This window comes from Macaca nemestrina, chromosome X, assembly GCF_043159975.1.
Source record: "Macaca nemestrina isolate mMacNem1 chromosome X, mMacNem.hap1, whole genome shotgun sequence".
NCBI classification, from domain to species: domain Eukaryota; kingdom Metazoa; phylum Chordata; class Mammalia; order Primates; family Cercopithecidae; genus Macaca; species Macaca nemestrina.
The window spans coordinates 79,229,113-79,251,600 of NC_092145.1; the positions used below are offsets into that span (position 1 = coordinate 79,229,113).

Genomic DNA, 22,488 nt, shown 5'->3' on the forward strand with positions numbered 1-22,488 from the left:
AATATAACCCATTATTTTAAACTGATGACAACACTAATTGCATAAACAAACAAAGATAAAACTAATAAAAACTACAACTGAACTTCATCCTCATGCTTTTAATTTTTGTTACGTCTATTTGTATCTTATTGTACTGTCTACGCCTTCCAAAGTTGTTATACTTATTTTTGATCAGTTCATCTTTTAGTCTTTCTACTCAAGATATGAGTAGTTTACATGTTACACCTACAGTGTTACAATATTCTGTGTTTTCTGTGTGCTATTACCAGTGAGTTTTGTACCTTCAAATTATTTATTTTTGCTCATTAACATTCTTTCATATCAAAGAACTCCTTTTAGCATTTCTTATAGGACACTTCTGCTGTTGATGTAATTCTTCAGTTTTTGTTTTTCTGGGAAAGTGTTTATTTCTCCTACATGTTTGAAGAATATTTTTTGCTATATATACTATTCTAGGGTAAAAAGGGATTTTATTCCTTCAACACTTTAAATATGTCATGCCAGTCTCTCCTGACCTGTGAGGTTTCCACTGAAAACTCTGCTGCCAGATATATTGGAGTGTCATTATATGTTATTTGTTTCTTGCTGCTTTTAGGATCCTTTCTTTATTTTTCACCTTTGGAAGTTTTATTATCAAATGTCTCGATGTAGTCTTATTTGGCTTAAATCTGTTTGGTCTTCTATCACCTTCTCATAATTGAATATTAATGTCATTCTCTAGGTTTGGGAAGTTCTGTCATTATTCATTGGAATAAACTTTCTACCCCTATCTTTCTCTCTACCTCCTCTTTAAGGCCAATAACTCTTAGATTTGCCAGTTTTAGGCTATTTTCTAGATCTTGTGAGTGTGCTTCTTTTTTCTTTACTCTTTTCTTTTGTCTCTTCTCTGTGTATATTTTCAAGTAACCTGTCCTCAAGCTCACTAATTCTTTCTTCTGTTTAGTCAGTTCTGCTGTTAAGAAACCCTTTTTCATTCATCAGTATTCAATTTAATTTTTCAGCTCAAGAATTTCTGCTTGATTCTTTTTAATTATTTCCATCCCATTTTAAAATTTATCTGGTAAGATTCTGAATTCCTTCTCTGTGTTATCTTGATTTTCATTGAGCTTCCTCAAAACAGCTATTTTGAGTTCTCCTGTCTGAAAGGTCTACTATCTCGGTCTCTCTGAGATTGGTCACTATGCTTAATTTACTTTGTTTGGTGAGGGCATCTTTTCCTGGATGGTCTTGATACTGTGGCTGTTCATCAGTGTCTAGGCATTGAAGAGTTAGATATTTATTGTCATCTTCACAGTCTGTGCCTGTTTATGCTTGTCCTCCCTGGGAAGGCTTTCCAAATATTCACAGAGACTTGGGTGTTGTGATCTAAGTCTTTGATCATTGCATTATATGTACATTTGGTGGCTCCTCAAGCCCAATAATGCTGTGGCTCTTGCATACTCATATAAATACCATCTTGGTGGTCTTGGATAAGATCCTGAAGAATTCCATGGACAGAGGCTCTCGTTCTCTTCCCTTACTTTTCCCCAAACAAATAATGTCTCTCTCTGTGTTGAGCTGCCTGGAGCTAGGAGAGGGTAACACAAGTGCCCCTGTGGCCACCACCACTAGGGCTGTGCTGGGTAAGCCCTGAAGCCTGTACAGCACTGATTCTCACCCAAGGCCCATCGTAACTACTGCCTATATTCTCTCAAGGCCCTAGAGCTCTACAATCAGCCGGTTGCAAAGCCAGCCAGATTTCTGTTCTTCCTTCCTGGGTGGTGAATTCCCCCAGGTTCCAGCCAGTTCCAGAGATGCCATCTGGGAGTCAGCACTTGGATTCAGAAGTCTTAGGTATCAACCTGGTGCTCTGTTCCAATGTGGCTGAGCAGGCACCAAAGCCAGAAGACAAAGTCCTTTTCACTCTTTGCTCCCCTTTCCATAAATACACAGTTATCTCCCTGTGGCCACTACTGCCCCAGGCCCACAGCACCTACTGCCTGGCTACTGGAAATGTTCACTCAAGGCCCAAGGGCTCTTCACTAAGGGTATGGTGAATCCTGCCCGATCTGGTACTCACCCTTCAGGACAGTGGGCTCCACTCTGGCCCTGGGTAGGTACAGAAATGCCATCCAAGAGTCAAGGCCTAGAATTGGGGAACCCCTACTTGGTGCTCTTCCTCACTGTGGCCAAGCCGGTACCTAACCTGCAAGGCAAAGTCTCCTTTATCTTCCCTTTGCTTTTATCAAGCAGAATGAGTCTCTGCTCATAGTCACCATAGCTGTGCATATGTTGGGTGACACCTGAAGGTAGCATATCTCTGAATCTCACCCAAAGCCCATGGTAAGTACTGCCTGATTACCACTAGTGACTATTCGAAGCCCAAGGGCTCTTTAGTTAGCAGGTGATAAATCCTCCAGGACTGGCTCTTTCACTTCAAGAGAGCATGTTCCCTTCTGGCACAGGGTGTGTCTAGTAATGTCACCCATGAGCTAGGACCTAAAATTGAGGCCTCAGGACTCTTCCTGGTAACCTAATCTACTGTGGCTAAGTTGGTATCCAAGTTACAAGACAAAGTCCTCTATTCTCCCTTCTCCGCTCCCCAAGCAGAAGGAAGGAGTCTCACTTAGAGCTGCAAGCTGCACTACCTGACGTTGTGGGAGGGGTTACACACGCACTCCCTTGACCACCCTGGCTGGTATCTCACTAAGTCATGTGTACCCCACATTCACTGGCTCTGAGCCCAACAAAGCTCCAGGATTTGCCCAGGAATTGCAGTCCTTTTGCCCTAGACTGCCTTTCAAGTTTATTTAAGACCCCAGAGACTTAGCTTACAGTAGCAGTGCTTTCTACAACTCAGGTTCTGACCACTGGGATTGGCATTTCTTACCTGATTAGGGCTTGTCTAAATGCTTCCTCTGTGGGCACCAGCTGAGTTCTGCCCAGTGTTGCTTTCTGCTGTGATAGGGCAGCACTGAGTTCCAACACAAACTGCCACAGTCACTGCACTCTCCCTCTCCCAAGTTCACAGAGTCTCTCTCCATACCATGCAACCACTGCTAGGAGATGGGAGAGGGGTGGTGTAGGCAATTCAAGACTGTCTTCCCTACCGTCTTCAGTGCCTCTTTGCTTAAAATGATGTTGAAACCAGGTACTGTAATCTCTCATATGATTTTTGGTTCTTATGACGGTGCTTTTTGTGTAAGTAGTTGCTCAATTTGGTGTTGCTATGGGGAGGATGATTGGTGGAGGCATCTATTCAGCCATCTGGCTCCACCCAGTCTCTTCTATGCCTTATAATTGGAGAATTGAACCCATTTACATTCAATGTTGTTATTGGCAAGTAAGGACTTTCTACTGCCCTTTTTTGCTTGTTTTCTGGTTGTTTTGCAGCTCCTCTCTTCCCTTCTTTCTTTCTTCCTTGGTAGCTATGTTATTTTCTCTGGCATTAAGTTTTAATTGCTTTTTATTTTTAGTGAATCTGTTATAGGTTTTTGCATTCTGGCTGCCATGAGGCTTACCAAAAAATATGTCATAGATGTAACAAGTTATTTTAAAGAGAGGACAGCTTATCTTAAATCACAAAGAAAATAATAGAAACAAAGAAAAAAATTCTACAATTTAACTTCATCTCCTCTACGTTTTGATTTTAATCATCTCTACTTATGTATTTTTATACTACCTATCTTTTAACGGGTTTCTTCAGTGATTATTGTTTTTGATAGATTTGTATTCTGGGTTGGATACTAGAGTTTTGAGTTGATTACACAATTACAGTAGTAGAATACTCTGGGTTTGTCCATGTACTTAATTTTACAAGTGGATTGTATACCTTCAAATGTTTTCTTTTCACATGCTTTCAAATTTAAGAGCTCCTTTACTATTTCTTGTAAGATTGGTCTGGTGATGGTTAATTCTCTCAACTTTTGTTTGTCTGGGAAAGACTTTTATCTCTGCTTTATTTTTGAAGGATAACTTTGCTGGATACAGTATTCTTGGATGACAGCTTCCTGCTCCCTGCCCCCCAGTAGTTTGAAAATGTCATCCTACTCCCTCCTGACCTGTATGGTTTCCATTGAGAAGTCTGTTGCCAAATAAATTGAAGTTCCTTTATATGTCATTCACATCTTTTCTCTTGCTATATTTAGGATCTTATCTTTAACCTTGACCTTTGAGAGTTTGACTATTATATGCCTTGGGGTAGTTTGAGTATTATGTGCCTTTGGGGTAGACGATTTTGGTTGAATCTGTTTGGTGTGCTCTGACCTTACTATACCTGGATATTTATCTTTCTCAAGTTTTGGAAAGTTTTTGTTATTATTTCTTGAATTATGCTTTTAATTCCCTTGCTCTTGCTCAACTCCCTCTTGTACACAAATAATTCTTACATTTGATGTTTTGAGGCAGTTTTCTGTATCTTGTAGGTGATCTCTTTTCCTTTTCATTCTTTTTCTCTCCTTTATTTTCAAAAAACTTTTCTTTGAGCTCACTGATTCTTTCTTCTGCTCCATTTTGTTATTGAGAGCCTCTAATGATTTTTTTCAGATTAGCAAATGTATTTCTCAGTTTCATGATTTCTATCTGATTTTCTTCTATTTAAATTTTTATTAACTTTTTCTGATAAATTTCTGAATTGCTTCTCTGTGTTATCTTGGAAATCACTGAGTTTCCATAACGTTGCCATTTTGAATTGCTGATCAGAGGGCTCAAATATTGCTGCTCATTAGGGTCAGTCACTGGTTCCTTGCTTTGTGCATTTGGGAAGGTTATGGTTCCCTGTTCAGTATTACTTCTTGTGGATGCACATCTGTGTTTTTGCATTGAAGAATTATTTATTCCAGTCTTCTCTGTCTGACTTGTTTTGGTTTTTATTCATTATGTTTGCTTAGAGATTCTTTGTAATTTACCTGTTGGATTTCAGTTTTTTTTCCCTATTAGGTCACTGTCTTCTTTTCAGTAGTAGATGGTGCCTTAAGCTCTGTTTTTCCTAGGCTTTAGTAAACAGTGGGAGCTCTGCCCATCCCAAATGTGGAAACTTCCAAAGCGGAACTGTCAAATTTAATTATATCATCTCTATCCATTAGGCGTAGTTCATTTCCTAGTAAGGAAGGTAAAGTCAGTTTCTCTCCTCACTAAGCTCTTCTGTCAGCCTGGTTGAAAATCCAGTAGAGAGCTCCAGGTCATAGTCAAGCCCCGGGTACATGATAATTATGCATAGCTTATTCCAGTTACTCTCTATCAGTATACTAACCATGACAAGAAAAAATAATTTTAAAAGAATCCAGCTGGCCAGGTGCAGTGGCTTATGCCTGTAATCCCAGCACTGTGGGAAACTGAGGCTGACAGACTGCTTGAGCCCAGGAGTTTGAGACCAGCCTGAGCAACATGGTGAAACCTCTTCTCTATGAAAAAAATACAAAATTAACTGGGTGTCATGGTGTGCATCTGTAGTCCCAGCTACTCAGGAGGCTGAGAGGTGGGAGGATCGTTTGAGCCCAGGAGGTCAAGGCTGGAGTAAACTGACCACATAACTGCACTCCCGCCTGGGCAACAGAGTGAGACCCTGTCTCAAAAAAAAAAATCGAGCAATAAAAGAACTGAACTTTTCTTAACTAAACAGCGGCTTTTACCTTGAGCTAATGTGACTATAAATTGCCTCTTTATTTTGATAATTTTTATAGAATATATCCTAGAAGGGATATTTTTATCAAGTAAAGGTATAATACAAAAACAAACATTTTCTTGAGTGTGCTAATACAACCTTCCAGGGTTAATGATAATCAGGACTCAGGGGAATTAATCCCCTTCCTGTGAAATGCTGGACACTTGTCCTGAAAAAATACTGACATCAGACTCAAGTGTATTAAATGTTTTATATATTATAGCCTATTTCCTCTTTCTTTCTTTCTTTATTTGGATAAAACTTTCTTTGTACGACACCCATTAATGCTGCTCACAGTAGAAGAAATTTCTGATTTATTTTCAATCTGATACTTTCTGCTGCCATGACAAATAACCTGTTAGAAAGAATAACAGAAGAAATAAACTAATATTTATTGAGAGAATATTAAGGTTATGAGATTGGACCCAGAAGGGGTGTTCAGGCAATACAATATATTGTCTCAGCTCAAGGGTCTTTTATTTATTTGGGGAGATAAGATACATACATAAAAAGTTCCCTAACAGAACACAATACAGGATACATTATTTGCCAAATGATTAAAACCATAAAATTTGTGCTATACGAATTCAAAGGAAAGGTGATTTGCTATGGGCCAGGGTGGTCAGAAAAGGCTTTACATAGGTAGAATTTGGACCTTGAAGATTAGATAGGATCTAGATTGGTGGCAAGGAATGAAGAGGTCAAAGGTAAAAGGAAAGTCACAGGTTGTAATGCACAACACCCCAAGCTAAGTGAGGGGGACATGAAGAAAGTAGCCTGACTCCAGTAGAAATTTTGGGCAGTAAGGGAATAGATGAGAACTCATTAAAATAAGAGAACTCATCATCTTTATTTCAATATTCTCTGCACCTCTTTCAAAACAGGGTTACATATAGAAAATGATTATTAGATTAATTCAGCAGGTAAATTGACATCAGGTTGGGTGGGACTTTAGACACAAGACTAATAAATTTATTCTGTGAGTGATGGGGAACTACTGAAGGTTTTTGAGCTGGGGCATGATGTGAAGAAAATGTTTCAGGAAGATGAGGAAGTGATTCTCCTATCAAAACACACTTTCATCCTATGCCAGAGATTGCTGTATTCCCCGGACCTTCTGAGAGGATTGGTGAGAGCCCTTCTCTTCATCAGAATTCAGACTCTCCAAGTACATCCTGTATACAAGAGCTCTGATTCAGAGATGAGAGGCCTTTCACATCAAGAATTTTGTTGTTTAGAAGCATCTGTGGGTGACATTCTGTGCAATCATCTCCCAGAGACAATGATTAAATCTTGCTTGAAGAAAAAAAATTACTTTATCACTTATTTCTTCAGACCTAACCAGATCTGTACGATTATTCCTAGGAATTTCAAAACTGCCACAGGACTTTGAGACAGAGTCATAAGTTAAATTAATGCCTTCTGTCTCAAAGAATGTACTTCTTCAAGGGTACCAAATTGCCCTTATGTATTTCCATGCATATTGGCGATAGGTAGTGCCAATGATGGAAGAGTCTTTAGTCTTAGTCAATTATTTACCAGCTTTCTATATAGGAATTCAAGATACCTTGGCCTATACTAACATCTTAACAATATAGTCTTCACATGAGTTGTATACTTTTGATTACATATTTGGGATGATTAGATAAGTGGATGTTTTCCAAAAGATTTTTTCTCTTTTATTCCCTCATATGAGGAATGAAGAGGCATTACCATTCTGGGGTAGGATGGCTGTCTGGTTGACCAAGAATATCATAGGAAAAAGGAGAGAGAATAGGGAAAAACTAACATTTCTGGCCGGACACGGTGGCTCATGCCTGTAATCCCAACACTTTGGGAGGCCGAGGCAGGCAGATCACGAGGTCAGGAGATCAAGACCATCCTGGCTAACACGATGAAACCCCATCTCTACTAAAAATACAAAAAAAAAAAATTAGCTGGGTATGGTGGCAGATGCCTGTAGTCCCAGCTACTCGGGAGGCTGAGTCAGGAGAATGGTGTGAACTCGGGAGGTGGAGCTTGCAGTGATCTGCGATCGCAACACTGTACTCCAGCCTGGGTGACAGAGTGAGACTTCGTCAAAAATAAATAAATAAATAAACTAACATTTCTGAAATTTGGGGTAGTGGGGGTGATAAAATACATACATGAAAAGCTGCCTAACAAAACACAATACAGGATATGTTGTTGGTCAAATGAATAGAACTATAAAGTGTGTGCTATCAAAATTCAAAGGATACGATGATTTCCTGTGGGTTGGTTTGGTCAGAAAAGGCTTCACAGAGAAGGTAGAATTTGGGCCTTGAAGACTAGCTAAGATCTGGATTGTCAGTGAGGAGTGCAGAAGCAGAAGGTATAAGGAAAATCACAGGTTGTAGTGGACAAGACCCCAAGATAAGTGAAGAGGACATGAAGAAAGTAGCCTGGCTCCAGTAAAGAGTTTGGGGACTATATGGGAACTCACTGGAGTCAGAGACATCATCGTCTTTATTTCAGTACTCTCTGCAACTCTTGGAAAATAAGATTGCATGTAGAAAATGATTGTTAGATTATTTCAAAGTGTGCAAGTAACATTTGTTGAATACCAATTATGTGCCAGGTGATCTACAGGGTTTGTAACATTTAATAGGTATAACCACTTTGTGAGTTATAAACATTAAATAACCCCATTTTATAGATGACAAAACTTAAGCTCAAAGAAACCCAAAGTCACACAGCTAGCAAGCAACAGATCCTGGCTCAAAAGTCTAAACTCTTAACAACTATACCACCCAGTATCTCTCCTTTGTTCCTATTTACCTTTCAGTTTATGGATCTTTTATGGACCACTTGAAAGACAATTATTTTAGTTCCTGTACCTCTCACCAGAAAGAGAAGGTGGAAAAATATGGATAGAGCTCTAGCATGGGAAGCATCTCCCACCTCTGCCACTAAGTTCAATGCATGACTTTTGGAATGCCTCTTCTCTTTGGACCTGTTTAAATTCCATGATCTTTAAGCTATCTTCAGCTATAATATCACATTTTGATACCACCTTACATTGATGGGACAGATGTCAAGCTGACTAACCTCAACTTGATATCTTTCACCAAATGGCTCCTTTCCTTTTTCAGAAGGAATGCTATTATAAACTAGAGGCCACTGTAAACATGCATAATTTATATATCTTCCACATTCTGGAACCAAATTTCTTTCTTCATGTATTCTCTCCATATACACTTACTTGTTCCCTCTTAACACATCTACCCTAGCATTTTGGCCACATGCCTATAAACAACCTGTTCATACACTTGTCATTTGCCTTTGCATGAGAGTAGGAAGCCTAGGCCTCATTTCTGAAAACATCAAATGCAATACACTGGGTTATAGAAGGGTACTCCTTTGGGTAGCGAGGCATTTTCCAAATGACTTTTTCCCTGTGTTTCTAGATAAGAATGTATCCATACTCTCAGCTCTTGGAAAATTTACTTCATGCAGTAATATCATGGATGTTCATTTTACTCCTTTACCTTTGTTGTCAAACCCTAAGCTCTAAATTGGTGTGTGTTCCTGAAATAAGGCAAGTCTCTAATCAATTAGTTCAATTCATAAAGCATTTCCTGAGGGTACACATCAAACAAGGTCCTGTGGAGGGACATAAAGATAAATAAAGGGTGGCCTCTGTCCTCAAGGAGTTTGCAATTGCAGGGAAAGATAATCTAACACAAGACTTGGTGTGCTCATTGCCATAAAAATGATGCTACTAATTACATACCTAATATTAGCTCTGCATTAAGCAATGTGTGATACGTGTGGAAATTGTGTAATTGTTAGTGATGCTTAAACCTGAGTATATCAGTAAAGGAGGGAAGTGGGCTATTCTGGTGAGAGTTTCAAGGACGAATCAGGACTTAAGCTAGATGTTATTGGAATGAGAAACATCAGGATAGATGCTGGGAAGAAGGAATTAACATTCAAGGAAAGTGGGCTGTTCTGGTGAGAGTTCTGAGGATGAGGCAGGACTTAAGCTAGGTGTTGTTGGGATGGGAAACATCAGGATAGATGCTAGGAAGAAGGAATTAGCATTCCAGGTAAGAGTTACAACATGAATGTGGTAAGAACACTGAAGCATAGGGTGGACATTGTGGTTGTGGGCTATAGTCTTAGAGAGGTAAGATACGGCCAGATGATAGAGAGTTTTGTAGACTTGATACATTAGAAAATAGCTTTTAAGTTTATGATCTTGAGTGACATAATGATATAAGGAAGGATTAATTTTAGAAAGATTACTTGGGTGCTAGTATGCAGGACGGATTGGAATTTGGAGAGACAAGAACTGGAAAGAACAGCAAAAAACTGTGCATGTGTTGCAATGGATTCATGAGTGGTAGTAACACTACAAATTGAGAGGAATGATCAAAGCCAAGAGACATTTTAAGTATCTGGAAATAGTCCCACTGACTAGAGAGATCTGGGAGTCATTTTTATAGAAATGGCAGTTAAATCCATGGAGGTAAAGAGGAATCAGCAAAGACAGAATAAAACTAAGGAAAGAAGATAAAATGTAAAACTAGTAATCACCTAAGCAGTGTTGACATGCATCCACATGGACGAGGAAATAAATGGGGATGAGAAAGCCAGAGGGTCAAGAATAGAACATTAGACAATGCTCATGGTTTGGGGTAGAGTATCCCAAAAATACTATGAATGAAAGAGTATTGCCCCTGTTTTATAGATGAAAAAGCTGAGGCTGGGGAGGTAATGTGACTTATATAAAGTCATAAAGCAGTGGTGACTCAACCTAAGTTTTCCCAGACTCCATTCTGTCATTATCTCTGCTTTTCCCAATCTCTGAGAACCAATGGCTAGAAAGAAGTGTACATATACTGCCAAAGTCACTTCACACAGTATCAAGGGTTTATTTGAGAACCTAGAGTTTTAAATTAAAGGAGGTCTAGGAAAAGATAGGAAGAGAGCCAGAGCTTAACCAGCACACACTAAGACTAAAATAACATCATTCTTGGTTCAAGTAGACATATATTGAGTAAGTGAAATCACTACTACATAGGCAACAAGGGCAGGTGTAGTTGGGGAAGCAGTATAGGTGCAGATGGTAGGAAGTGAAGGTGAATTGACTCCCTAAATTCTGTGTTTGTCTTCTATTACCCAGAGCCTGATTATTTTAGATATCTTCCTTTTTTAATTTAGTCCTCACCCGGTGAGCTACCTTTGCAGCCTTAGCTTAATGTTACCCTAGGAGTAAAACCACAAAGTTGATAATTGGGTTTTCAGCTCAAGCCTCAGTGTCTACAAGAGCAGGATTTTAATTCAAATAATTGCTTGGAGGAAAAATTTTCTATGCCAAATAAGAGTGTAAGTTGCAGTAGGAAAAGGTAAAATCATCCTAAAAGCAGAATCCAAACAGCCAACTTTTGGAAAAGTTCATCACCAAACCACACCTAAAAATTCTGAAATAGCCAACCATCAGCAAGGAGTGAACATTGAAAGAATTAGCATCACTTCATTGGAACAGCAAGGCAAGGAAATTTATTGCACTTTCGGAATTGTCTTTCACTATTTTTCAGTTGCCTTCTTAGTAGAAATGTTGGGTAGGCGAGATGAGATATATTCTTAAGCACTTGCAACTTATTTTTGTCTTTATTTAATAAACATAAAGTTATTTTCTGTATATCTTTCACTGATGACCTAGGCCAATACATTTGCTTTCTGCCCAGACTTAAGGGGAAGAATACCCTAAGGCTAGGATTCCAGACAAGACAGAATGTTGGGCCTACCATGAGGTCATGATTCCAAAGAGACATTCTCAGAGCCACTTTCATTTTTCCAATTTTCCTGGAAGAAAGCAACCTGGTATCTGGAATCTGCCTGTTTAACTCAGTGGCATAGAGCTTGCAGCCTTCTGTGGCAAGGCCACACTGACTGGCTGGCCTCTATCTTTGGGAATCTAGAGTTCACACTTAAGAAAGCACTCTGAATGGCACATAAAAGACACTGTACTGTGCAGAAACTGTAGGGGATGGCTACTGTCAACTTTTTTATTCTCAAAATGCCAAGTATATTATTATGCTGTGAGTATGAGAAAAGTGATTACCTATACATTCAGCAAGCTGATTCAGAGTGTGCTCTCCCAAAAGGTTGGAGGTCAGAAACAAAAACATTTGTACATAAATGATGTTGCTTGTTAATCCCAAAGCCTCTTATTTTCTATATACTCATTCCTTTTTTAGAAACACACCATCACCTGAAGTACTGTAATAGCTATCTCAATTATGTCCAGTGGAATAACAGCAAAACAGGGTAATTTTGTGGTTATCAAGATGCAAAACATTCCATTAAAGTCAGATTATGTTGAGCTGTCATCATGGCTATTTAAGTCAAATACCAGCCAGTATTATAGATCAGATAATGCTGATAAATAATCTTAGTTAATAGTATAGCAGGCTGACTATTCTTAGAACGTGAATGTCTGGTTACAAATGCTTCTTTGTTACACATCAGTCTTTAGAGGTTTGCAGATATCTGTTGCCTGCAGAGACTGGACAAGAAGGAAAACTGCCAGTGAATGAATACCCACCCATATAAGGCACGGGGACATTTGATCATCTTCACATTTCAACCTTGCAGATTATCCAGAAGGCTCATCATCTCTTGCTGTGGAAACGGAAACGTAGCAGTTTTCACATTTCCTGCATCTCTCAGACAGGTCAGTATTCTGAGGGAGACACATACAGTGGCACCTGGACTGCTAAGAAGAAGGCTTGGGAGAAAAACTAGAAAAGAAATAAGTTCTTATCCTGGGTGAAAAAGATTTTAAATTCTTCACTCTTGTAATGCATGCATAAGCAGAAGTTCTGTACATAATTTCCCTTGGCAGTGTACTGAAAAAAAAAAGATGCCCTTATTCCCTGCAAACTCACACTTATGTCACTTGTGCTAAAAAAAACCTCCAGGGATCCAGACACCCAAACATTCCATTAAGGTTATTTACTCTTATACTGTGAATTATAAGCCTCCTCCTGTTTCATTCCAGGTCTCTGAAATGGTGCAGATTACAAATAGCTTTCTTTTGCCTGACTGCATTATGTCAGTTAATAACCTACTCGTACCCACTAAGGGCAAAAAAGCATCCTTCCTACACTCTAACCCTCCTAAAATGCTATGAGTTTGTTAAGCAGTGGCAGACAGCTTTACACATGGGATTCTCTTTGGCCTGCTGAAAAGCTCAACGACCTTCTTTTTGCAACACTCGCAGGTATAAACCCAGTGTAATTAAATATTAAAAGAATGTTAGTAATAGAAATAACTATTACAGAGCTTATAGCTCTGATCTGATGAAACTTGTAATCCTATTCTCATGAAAAAAGCTAGCAATTATTCAGAAGCTTATCAATCTGTTCATGGGTTCTCAGGTCTTCAGTTCTTTCCCTTACAGAAATTCTACTGTGTACAAGTGTAGATATTGTATAAAACTTTGTATATGCCAGACACTTTGGTGTGTACTTGATATACATGATCTTATTTAATCCTCACATCAACTGTAAGATGAATGTTACTATTCTCATTTTACTTACGAGAAAACTGATGTGCAGAGAGGTTAAATCACTTATCCAACCTAAGTGGCCAACCTAGGGTTGTAACTCAGGTCTATCTGACATCAAAGCATGCTGTTTCCACCATGGCACTACATTTCAAAATCTGAGTTATTTGTGATGTGTCTTTATTTATTATCAAAGATTAAAAGAGGAGAGAACTAAGTCTGTTTCCTTTTCCAAAGCCCTGATGAAATGTTTGATGTTTAGGTAAGACAACTTGTATGATAGGAATATCTAGATTTGGATTATCTGTGGTGCTAATCTGTCTATTTTATTTTAGTATTTTCCTAGGGAAAACACTACTACTTTGGCATGGTAACAGATGTTAAAGGGAAGAAAAAATATCTGGTGAATAAATTTATAAAATCCTATATAAGTAAAATTAGAAAATTGGCTTTAGTGTAGGAATTCTCAGGGGTTTTACTACACTATTGAATTTTGTGACTCACCAAAAGGAGGTTGTAGTGGTCCCTTAAATTTTATTTAACTGTTGGATCCTTTCTTTTTTGTGCATATCGTGGAACCTAGTATTTAGTGCAGTACTTATCAGGACCTTTAATGTGCTAAGGAACTTTGAAATGCATTTTTTATATGCTTCCCTAGATAAGCAAAATTGCCTTCAAGCAATGCCTTATGCCTTTTACAGGGCACTCTATCCAAATATATTAATAAAGTGATTCACTTTGTGGAAATAGCAAACTCATATATATATATATATATATATGTAGTAGTAGTAGTTGTTGTTGTTGTTTGAGATGGAGTCTCACTCTGTTGCCCAGGTTGGAGTGCAGTGGCGTGATCTCGGCTCACTGCAACCTCTGCCTCCCAGGTTCAAGTGATTCTTCTTCCTCAGCAACCCAAGTAGCTGGGATTCTAGGTGTGTGCCACCATGCCTGGCTACTTTTTGTATTTTTGGTAGAGATGGGGTTTCTCCCTGTTGGCCAGGCTGGTGTCTAACTCCTGACCTCAAGTGATCTGCCCACCTCGGCCTCCCAAAGTGTTGGGATTAGCCACCACACCGGGCCTCATATTCTGATAATAATAGAAAACAACTTGAATGTCTATCAGTAGAAGAATGCATTAATTATTTGGACATATATAATGTATTAATGCATTCTTCTACTGATAGACATTCAGGTTGTTTTCAGTTTGGATCTTAATTTTCTTTTGCAGTTTTTTAAATAAAAAAGGATGAAAGATAAAATGAATCCCATGTGTTTAAAACTTAGAATAAATGCTGTTTTTTTCATTTTGCCTCAAAATTTTATATATAAAAAATTGCCATAATTTTACCCCAAAAATACACTTATTCTAGATTATATTTTCTTCAAAATGAAAAGACAAACTTGAAAAATATTTGCAACCTATACAACACACAAAATTTAGTATGCTTAATTTACAAAGCTCTTGCAAATCAGTAAACAAAAGAAAAACACAACAGTTAGAAAATGGACAAAACAACAAAAGCAATCAATGAGGATAGAACTCTCTATTCAATTAATGATGCTGGGATAACTGGCTAGCCATATGCAGAAGACTGAAACTGGACCCTTACTTTTCTCCATATGCAAACATTAACTCAAGATGGATTAAAGACTTAAATGTAAGACTTCAAACTATAAAAATCCTAGAAGCAACCCTAGGAAATACCCTTCTCAACATTGGCCTTGGCAAAGAATTTTTGGCCAAGTCTCCAAAGGCAATTGCAACAGAAACAAAAAATTAATAAGTGGGACCTAATTAAACTAAAGAGCTTCTGCATAGCAAAAGAAATTATCAGTAGCAGAAACAATCTACAGAATGGGAGAAAATATTTGCAAAGATGTATCTGATAAAAGTTTAATATCCAGAATCTGTAGGGAACTTAACAAGCAAACAAGCAAAAAAAAACAAAAAAAAACAAAAAAAAACCACTAAAAATGGGCAAAGGACATGATGAACAGATGCTCATCATCACTAATCGTCAGAGAACTGCAAATCCAAACCACAATGAGGTACTATCTCACATCAGTCAGAATGGCTATTATTAAAAAGTCAAAAAATAACAGATGCTGGTGAAGCTCCAGAGAAAAGGGTATGCTTATAAACTGTTGATGGGGATGTAAATTAGTCCAGCCACTGTGGAAAGCAGTTTCAAGATTTCTCAAAAACACTTAAAACAGAACTGCCATGCCACCCAGCAATCCCACTACTGGGTATATATTGAAGGAAAACAAATCCTTCTAACAAAAAGACTTATGTACATATATGTTCATCACAGCACTATTCACAGCAGCAAAGATATGCAATCAACCTAAGTGTCCATCAACAGAGGAATGGACAAAGAAAATGTAGTACATATACACTATGGATACTACACAGCCATAAAAAATAATGAAATCTTATCCTTTTCAGCAACATGGATGCAGCTGGAGGCCATAATCCTAAGAAAATTAACACAGAAACAGGAAACCAAATAATGCCTGTTCTCACTCATAAGTGGGAGCTAAACATTGAGTACACATGGAAACAAAGATGGCAACAATAGACACTGAGGACTACTAGTTGGGGGAGGACAGAAGGGGGTGGGTTGAAAAACTACCTATTGGGTACTGTGCTCACTACCTAGGTGATGGGATCTATACCCCAAACCTCAGCATCACACAATATACCCATCTAACGAACCTGCACATGTACCCCCTGAATCTAAAATAAAAGATGAAATTATTTTAAAATTTTGGAAAAAGAAAATGGGCAAAGGATGCAATTAACGAAATAGAAATTAAAATGAAAAATAAACATTAAACTTGTTCAACTTCACTGTAAAGAAATGCAAATTAAAATAACCTAAAATACTATTTTTTGTCTATTAAGTCAGCCAATTTTTACAAATTACACTACCTATTGTAGGCAAGGACATGCTGAAACAGATGTTCTTATACATTGCTGATGTAAGTTAAAATTCATAGATCATTTTTTAAGTGCAACTTGAAAACATCTATAAAAACATTAAAATCTCATACTTTTTAATTCAAAGAAACATACTTTAATTTTATTGTTCTGCATTTTTTGTGCCTTTATACTACAAAAAAACTATATACTTTTATAATATACAATCTGGTGCATTTCAAAATACGTTTACATCTGTGAAACCATCGCTACAATCAAAATAATGAACATATCCATCTCTCCCAAAAGTTTTCTTCTGAGCTTTCATAAATAACCCCTGCCCCATCACCAGGCAACCACTGATTTATTTCGTTACTATCAGTTTTCATTTTCTAGAATTTTAAACAAGTAGAATTGTACAAATGTATTTTTTTTGTTTTATCTGGCTTCTTCCAGTCAGCATAATTGAGATTCACCTTGTTGCTGTGTGTAAGAATAATTCATTTCTTTTTAGTGATGAGTAGTATTCCACTGGAGAGAGATACACACACACACACACACACACGCACACACACACAAATTTACTTTTCCATCTATTAATGGATATCAGAGGTGTTTCTAGTTTTTTGCTCATACACATAAAGCTGCTATAAACATTTGTGACCAAGACTTTGTGTAAACCTGTGCTTGGGTAAATACCAAGGAGTGGGATGGCCAAGTCATATGGCAAGCATAGAATTTTTTTTTTAATGAACCATTTTTCTGTCCTGTACCTGTGTGTGGTAGATGCTCACTCTCTCATACTTTCTAGATGGCTTTATCAGATTAAGGAAGTTCCATGTTTTTTAAACTATACTTTAAGTTCTGGGATACATGTGCAGAACGTGCAGGTTTGATACATAGGTATACATGTGCCATGGTGGTTTGCTGAACCCATCAACCTGTGATCTATCTACATTAGGTATTTCTCCTAAGACTATCCCTCCCCTAGCCCCCCAACCCCTGACAGGCCCCGGTGTGTGATGTTCCCCTCCCTGTGTCCATGTGTTCTCATTGTTCAGCTCCCACTTATGAGTGAGAACATGTGGTGGTTGGTTTTCTGTTCCTGTGTTAGTTTGCTGAGAATGATGGTTTCCAGCTTCATCCATGTCCCTGCAAAGGACATGAACACATCCTTTTTTATGGCTGCATAGTATTCTATAGTGTATATGTGCCACATTTTCTTTATCCAGTCTATCATTGATGGGCATTTGGGTTGCTTCCAAGTCTTTGTTATTGTGAACAGTACTGCAATAAACATATGTGTGCATGTGTCTTTATAGCAGAATGATTTATAATCCTTTGGGTATATATCCAGTAATGGGATTGCTGGGTCAAATGGTATTTCTGGTTCTAGATCCTTTAGGAATCAACTAAAATAGTTTCCAAAGTGGTTGTGTATTTTACATTTCCACTAGCATGGAATGAGAGTTCTAGTTGGCCCACATCCTTGAAAACACTTGATATTATCAAACTTTTAAATTTTAGCCCTTCTATTGGGCTTATAATTATATCTCATTGAGATTTTGATTTGTATTTTCCTAAAAATTAATGACGTTTGGCACCTTTTTCTGTCATAGTTTGCCATCTGTATATCTTATTTAATAAAGTGCCTGTTCAAATAGTTTGTCCATTTAAAAAATTGGGTTATTTTTATATTATTAAATTGTAAGAGTTCTCTTATTTATTTTTTATTTTTTTCGTTAAAGTAAGATTTTTATTTCGTAAGATTTTTCGCTGGGTGCAGTGGCTCACGTCTGTAATCCCAACACTTTGGGAGGCCGAGGCGGCCGGATCACCTGAGGTTGGGAGTTCAAGACCAGCCTGACCAACATGGAGAAACCTCATCTCTACTAAAAATTCAAAATTAGCCAGGTGCGGTGGCATATACCTGTAATCCCAGCTACCCAGGAGGCTGAGGCAGGAGAATTGCTTGAACCCAGGAGGCAGGGGTTGTGGTGAGCTGAGATCACGCCATTGCACTCCAGCCTGGGCAACAAGAGCGAAACTCCATCTCTAAATAAATAAATAAATAAATAAATAAATAAATAATTTTTAAAAGATATTTCTCAGGATTCTTTTTCAAATATAACCTTTTTTTTTTATTTCAGTAGGTTTTTGGGGAACAGGTGGTGTTTGGTTACATGAATAAGTTCTTTAGTGGTGATTTCTGAGATTTTGGTGCACCCATCACCTGAGTAGTGTACACCATACCCAATGTGTAGTCTTTTGTCTCTTGCTGCCCCTATCCTTTCCCCCAAGTCCCAAAACTTCAACGTATCAGTCTTATGCCTTTGCATCCTCATAGCTTAGGTCCCACATATGAGAACACACAATGCTTGGGTTTCCGTTCCTGAGTTACTTCGCTTAGAATAATAGTCTCCAATTCCATCCAGGTTGTTGTGAATACCATTATTTCATTCCTTTTTATGGCTGAGTAGTATTCCACATATTTCATATATATATATACACACACACATACCACATTTTCTTTATCCACTCGTTCATTAATGGGCATTTGGGCTGGTTCCATATTTTTGCAATTGCAAATTCTGCTGCTATAAACATGTGTGCAAGTATCTTTTTTGTATAATGACTTCTTTTTGTCTGCGTAGATACCTAATAATGGGATTGCTGGATCAAACAGTAGATCTACTTTTAGTTCTTTAAGGAATTTCCACACTGTTTTCCATAGTGGTTGTACTAGTGTACATTCCCATCAACAACATAAAAAGTGTTCCCATTTCACCACATCCATGTCAACATCTTTTTTTTTTTTTAATTTCGTGATTATGACAATTCTTCCAGGAGTGAGGTGGTATCGCTTTGTGGTTTGATTTGCATTTCCCTGATAATTAGTGATGTTGAGAATTTTTCCATATGCTTGTTGGCCATTTGTACATCTTCTTTTGAGAATTGTCTATTAATGTTCTTAGCCCATTTTTTTATGGGATTGTTTGTTTTATTCTCGATGATTTGTTTGAGTTCTTTGTAGATTCTGGACATTAGTCCTTTGTTGGATGTATAGATTGTGAAGATTTTCTACCACTCTGTGGATTGTCTGTTAACTCTGCTGCTGTTTTTTTAAATAATAATAATAATTATTATTATTATTATTGCTATGCAAGAGCTTTTTAGTTTAATTAAATCCCATCTACTTATCTGTGGTTTTGTTGCATTTGCTTTTGGGTTATTGGTCATGAAGTCTTTGCTTAAGCCACTATCTATAAGGGGTCTTCTTATGTTGTCTTCTATAATCTTTATGATCTAAGGTCTTACATTTAAGTCTTTAATTCATCTTCAGTTGATTTTTATATAAAGTGAGAGATGAGGATCAAGTTTCATTCTTCTACATGTGGCTTGCCAAGTATCCCAGGACCATTTGTTAAATAGGGTGTCCTTTTCCCACTTTATGTTTTTGTTAGCTTTATTGAAGATCAGTTGGCTGTTAAGTGTTTGGCTTTATTTCTGGGTTCTCTATTCTGTTCCATTGGCCTATGTACCTGTTTTTATACCAGTACCATGCTGTTTGGTGACTATGGCCTTATAGTATAGTTTGAAGTTGGGTAATGTGATGCCTCCAGATTTGTTCTTTTTGCTTAGTCTTGCTTTGACTATGCAGGCTCTTTTTCTGGTTCCATATTAATTTTAGGATTGTTTTTGTAGTGCTGTGAAGAATGATAGTGGTATTTTTATGGGAATTACATTAAATTTGTAGATTGCTTTTGGCAGTATGGTCATTTTCACAAGATTGATTCTATCCATCCATGAGAATGGGATGTGTTTCCATTAGGTTTTGTCATCTATGATATCTTTCAGCAGTGTTTTGTAGTTTTCCTTGTAGAGGTCTTTCACCTCCTTGGTTAGATATATTCCTAAGTTTGTTTTTTTGTTTGTTTGTTTCATTTGGGTTTTTTCTGCAGCTATTGTGAAAGGGCTTGAGTTTTTTATTTGATTCTCAGCTTAGTTGCTATTGGTGTATAGCAGAGATAGTGATCATGTACATTAATTTTGTATCCTGAAACTTTGCTGAATTTATTTTTTGTTGTTGTTGTTTTGTTTTTGTTTTTGTTTTGTTGTTGTTGTTGCAGTGGCAAGATTTATTAAAGCGAAAGTAAAGTGAAAGCAAAGGTAAAGCTTCCACGCGGTGGAAGGGAACCTGGAAGTGATGCTGTTTCTGGCTTGGGTGTCTTATGCTTATATCCCCTTATGACTCCTCCCCTTTTCTTTTTTCTACTTTATAGGATTAGCTTATTTTCTATCCGTTTGTGGGTTGGTGAGCCTGACTGGTTAAAAACATCAAGTTGCAGCTAGAGTTTAAACTCCCTATATGATTGGTTGATGCTTCAATCCCTAACTTGCAGCTGTGACTCATTTTAGCTTAGGGGTAAATCCCCTTTGATTGGTTGAAGTTTTAATCCCTTACTTTGCTGAATTTATTTACCAGTTCTAGGAGCTTTTTGGATGAGTATTTAAGGTTGTCTAGGTATATGGTCATATCGTCAGCAAACAGTGACAGTTTGACTTCCTCGTTACCAATTTGGATGCCCCTTCTTTCTCTTGTCTGATTGCTCTAGCTAGGACTTCCAGCACTATGTTGAATAAAAGCTCATACATTTTTATCTGGTAACTACTCCATTTTAGGAATGCATTTTAATGAAGTCTGCACATCTGTTTATCATCAATATATTATAAGAATAGAAAATTTTAAAAGTACATCTCGAGTAATAGAGAAATGGTGAAATAAATTGCTACTTCATCATGATAAAATATTATGCGACTGTTATAAATAATTATTTTGGTTGGGTACAGTAGCTCATATCTGTAATCCCAGCACTTTGCAAGGCCATGACAGGAGGATCATTTGAGCCTAAAAGTTTGAGACCAGCCTAGGCAACATAGTAAGACCCTGTCTCTACAAAAATTAGAAAAAAATAGCTGCACATGTTGGCACAGACGTGTGGTCCCTGCAACTCAAGAGGCTGAGGCAAGATTACTTCAACCTGGGAGGTAGAGGCTGCAGTGAGCTGTGATTGCACCAATGCACTCCAGCCTAGGCAACAGAGTGAGACCCTGTCTCAAAAAAATAATAATAATAATGGCTATGATGATGATGATGATGATGAAAAATTACTAGGGTTATTTGAAAAACCTGTATGAGTGCAGTTTAAATTTAAAAGTTTATTTATTATGTTTATTGAGATACAATTCACATACCATATAATTCGACCACTTAAACTGTACAATTCAGTGGTTTTTAGTATATTCACAGAGTTTTACAACCATCACCATACCACAATCAATTTTAGAACATTTTCATTACCCCAAAAAGAAACCCCATACACATTAGCAGTCACTCCCCATTTCTTTCACTCCCATTCCTAGGCAATTGCTAATCTACTTTCTGTCTCTATAGATTTGTCTATTCTGGAATTTCATATAAATTGAATCATACAATATATGGTCTGACGAGAAAATATTTGCAAATCAAATATCTGATAAGATATTTGTGTGGAGAATATATAAAGAATTCTTCAATTCGATAATAAAAAGAAAAACAATGCATGTTTGTATATTGGCAAAGGATCTGAATAGACATTTTTCCAAAGAAGATACACAAATGATTAATAAACACATGAAAAGATGCTCAACATCATTAGCCATTAGGAAAATACAAATCAAAGCCACAATGAGATACCATTAACATCCACTAGGATGGCTATAATCCAAAAGACAGATAACATGTGTTAGCAAGGATGTGGAGAAATAAGAACCCTGATACATTGCTGTTGGGAATGTGAAAGGTGCAATCACTTTGGAAAACAGTTTGGCAATCCCTCAAAATGTTAACATAATTACCATATGACACAGCAATTCTACTCCTATGTATGTAACCAAGGAAAATGAAAACATATATCCACCCAAAAACTTGTACTTAAATGTTCATACCATTATTCATAATAGCCAAAAGTGGAAGCAACCCAAATGTCCATGTATTGATGAATAGATAAAGAAAATGTAGTATATCCATATAATGAAATACTATTTGGCAACAAAAAAGATGCATGTTACAACATGGATGAACCTTGAAAACATTAAAATTGAACTCATGGAGATAGAAAGTAGAAAGATGGTTACCAGAGGCTAGGAAAGGTAGTAGGGGGCTGGGAGGGAGGTGGGGATGGTTAATGGGTACAAACAAAAGTTAGAAAGAATGAATAAGGCCTACTATCTGATAGCACAACAGAGTGACTAAAGTCAGTAATAACTTCATTATACATTTTTAAATAACTCAAAGGAGTTATAATTGGATTATTTGTAACTCAAAGGATAAATGTTTGAGGAGAT

General features: G+C 37.4%; 1 protein-coding gene across 4 annotated transcripts in view; it reads left to right on the plus strand.

Moving 5' to 3' along the window:
* The window catches only part of LOC105496929 (zinc finger DHHC-type palmitoyltransferase 15), a 199,384-nt gene that overhangs the window by 129,226 nt on the left and 47,670 nt on the right, over window positions 1-22,488 (plus strand). For 2 of the 4 annotated variants that reach the window (XM_011767565.3, XM_011767564.3), the window contains exon 11: window positions 12,266-12,344. The exons of the other annotated variants lie outside the window; for them this stretch is intronic. In XM_011767565.3, the coding sequence (XP_011765867.1) occupies window positions 12,266-12,312 (47 nt within the window). In that variant the 3' untranslated portion in view covers window positions 12,313-12,344. The remainder of the gene's footprint in view (window positions 1-12,265; window positions 12,345-22,488) is intronic. 4 annotated transcript variants of the gene reach the window in all.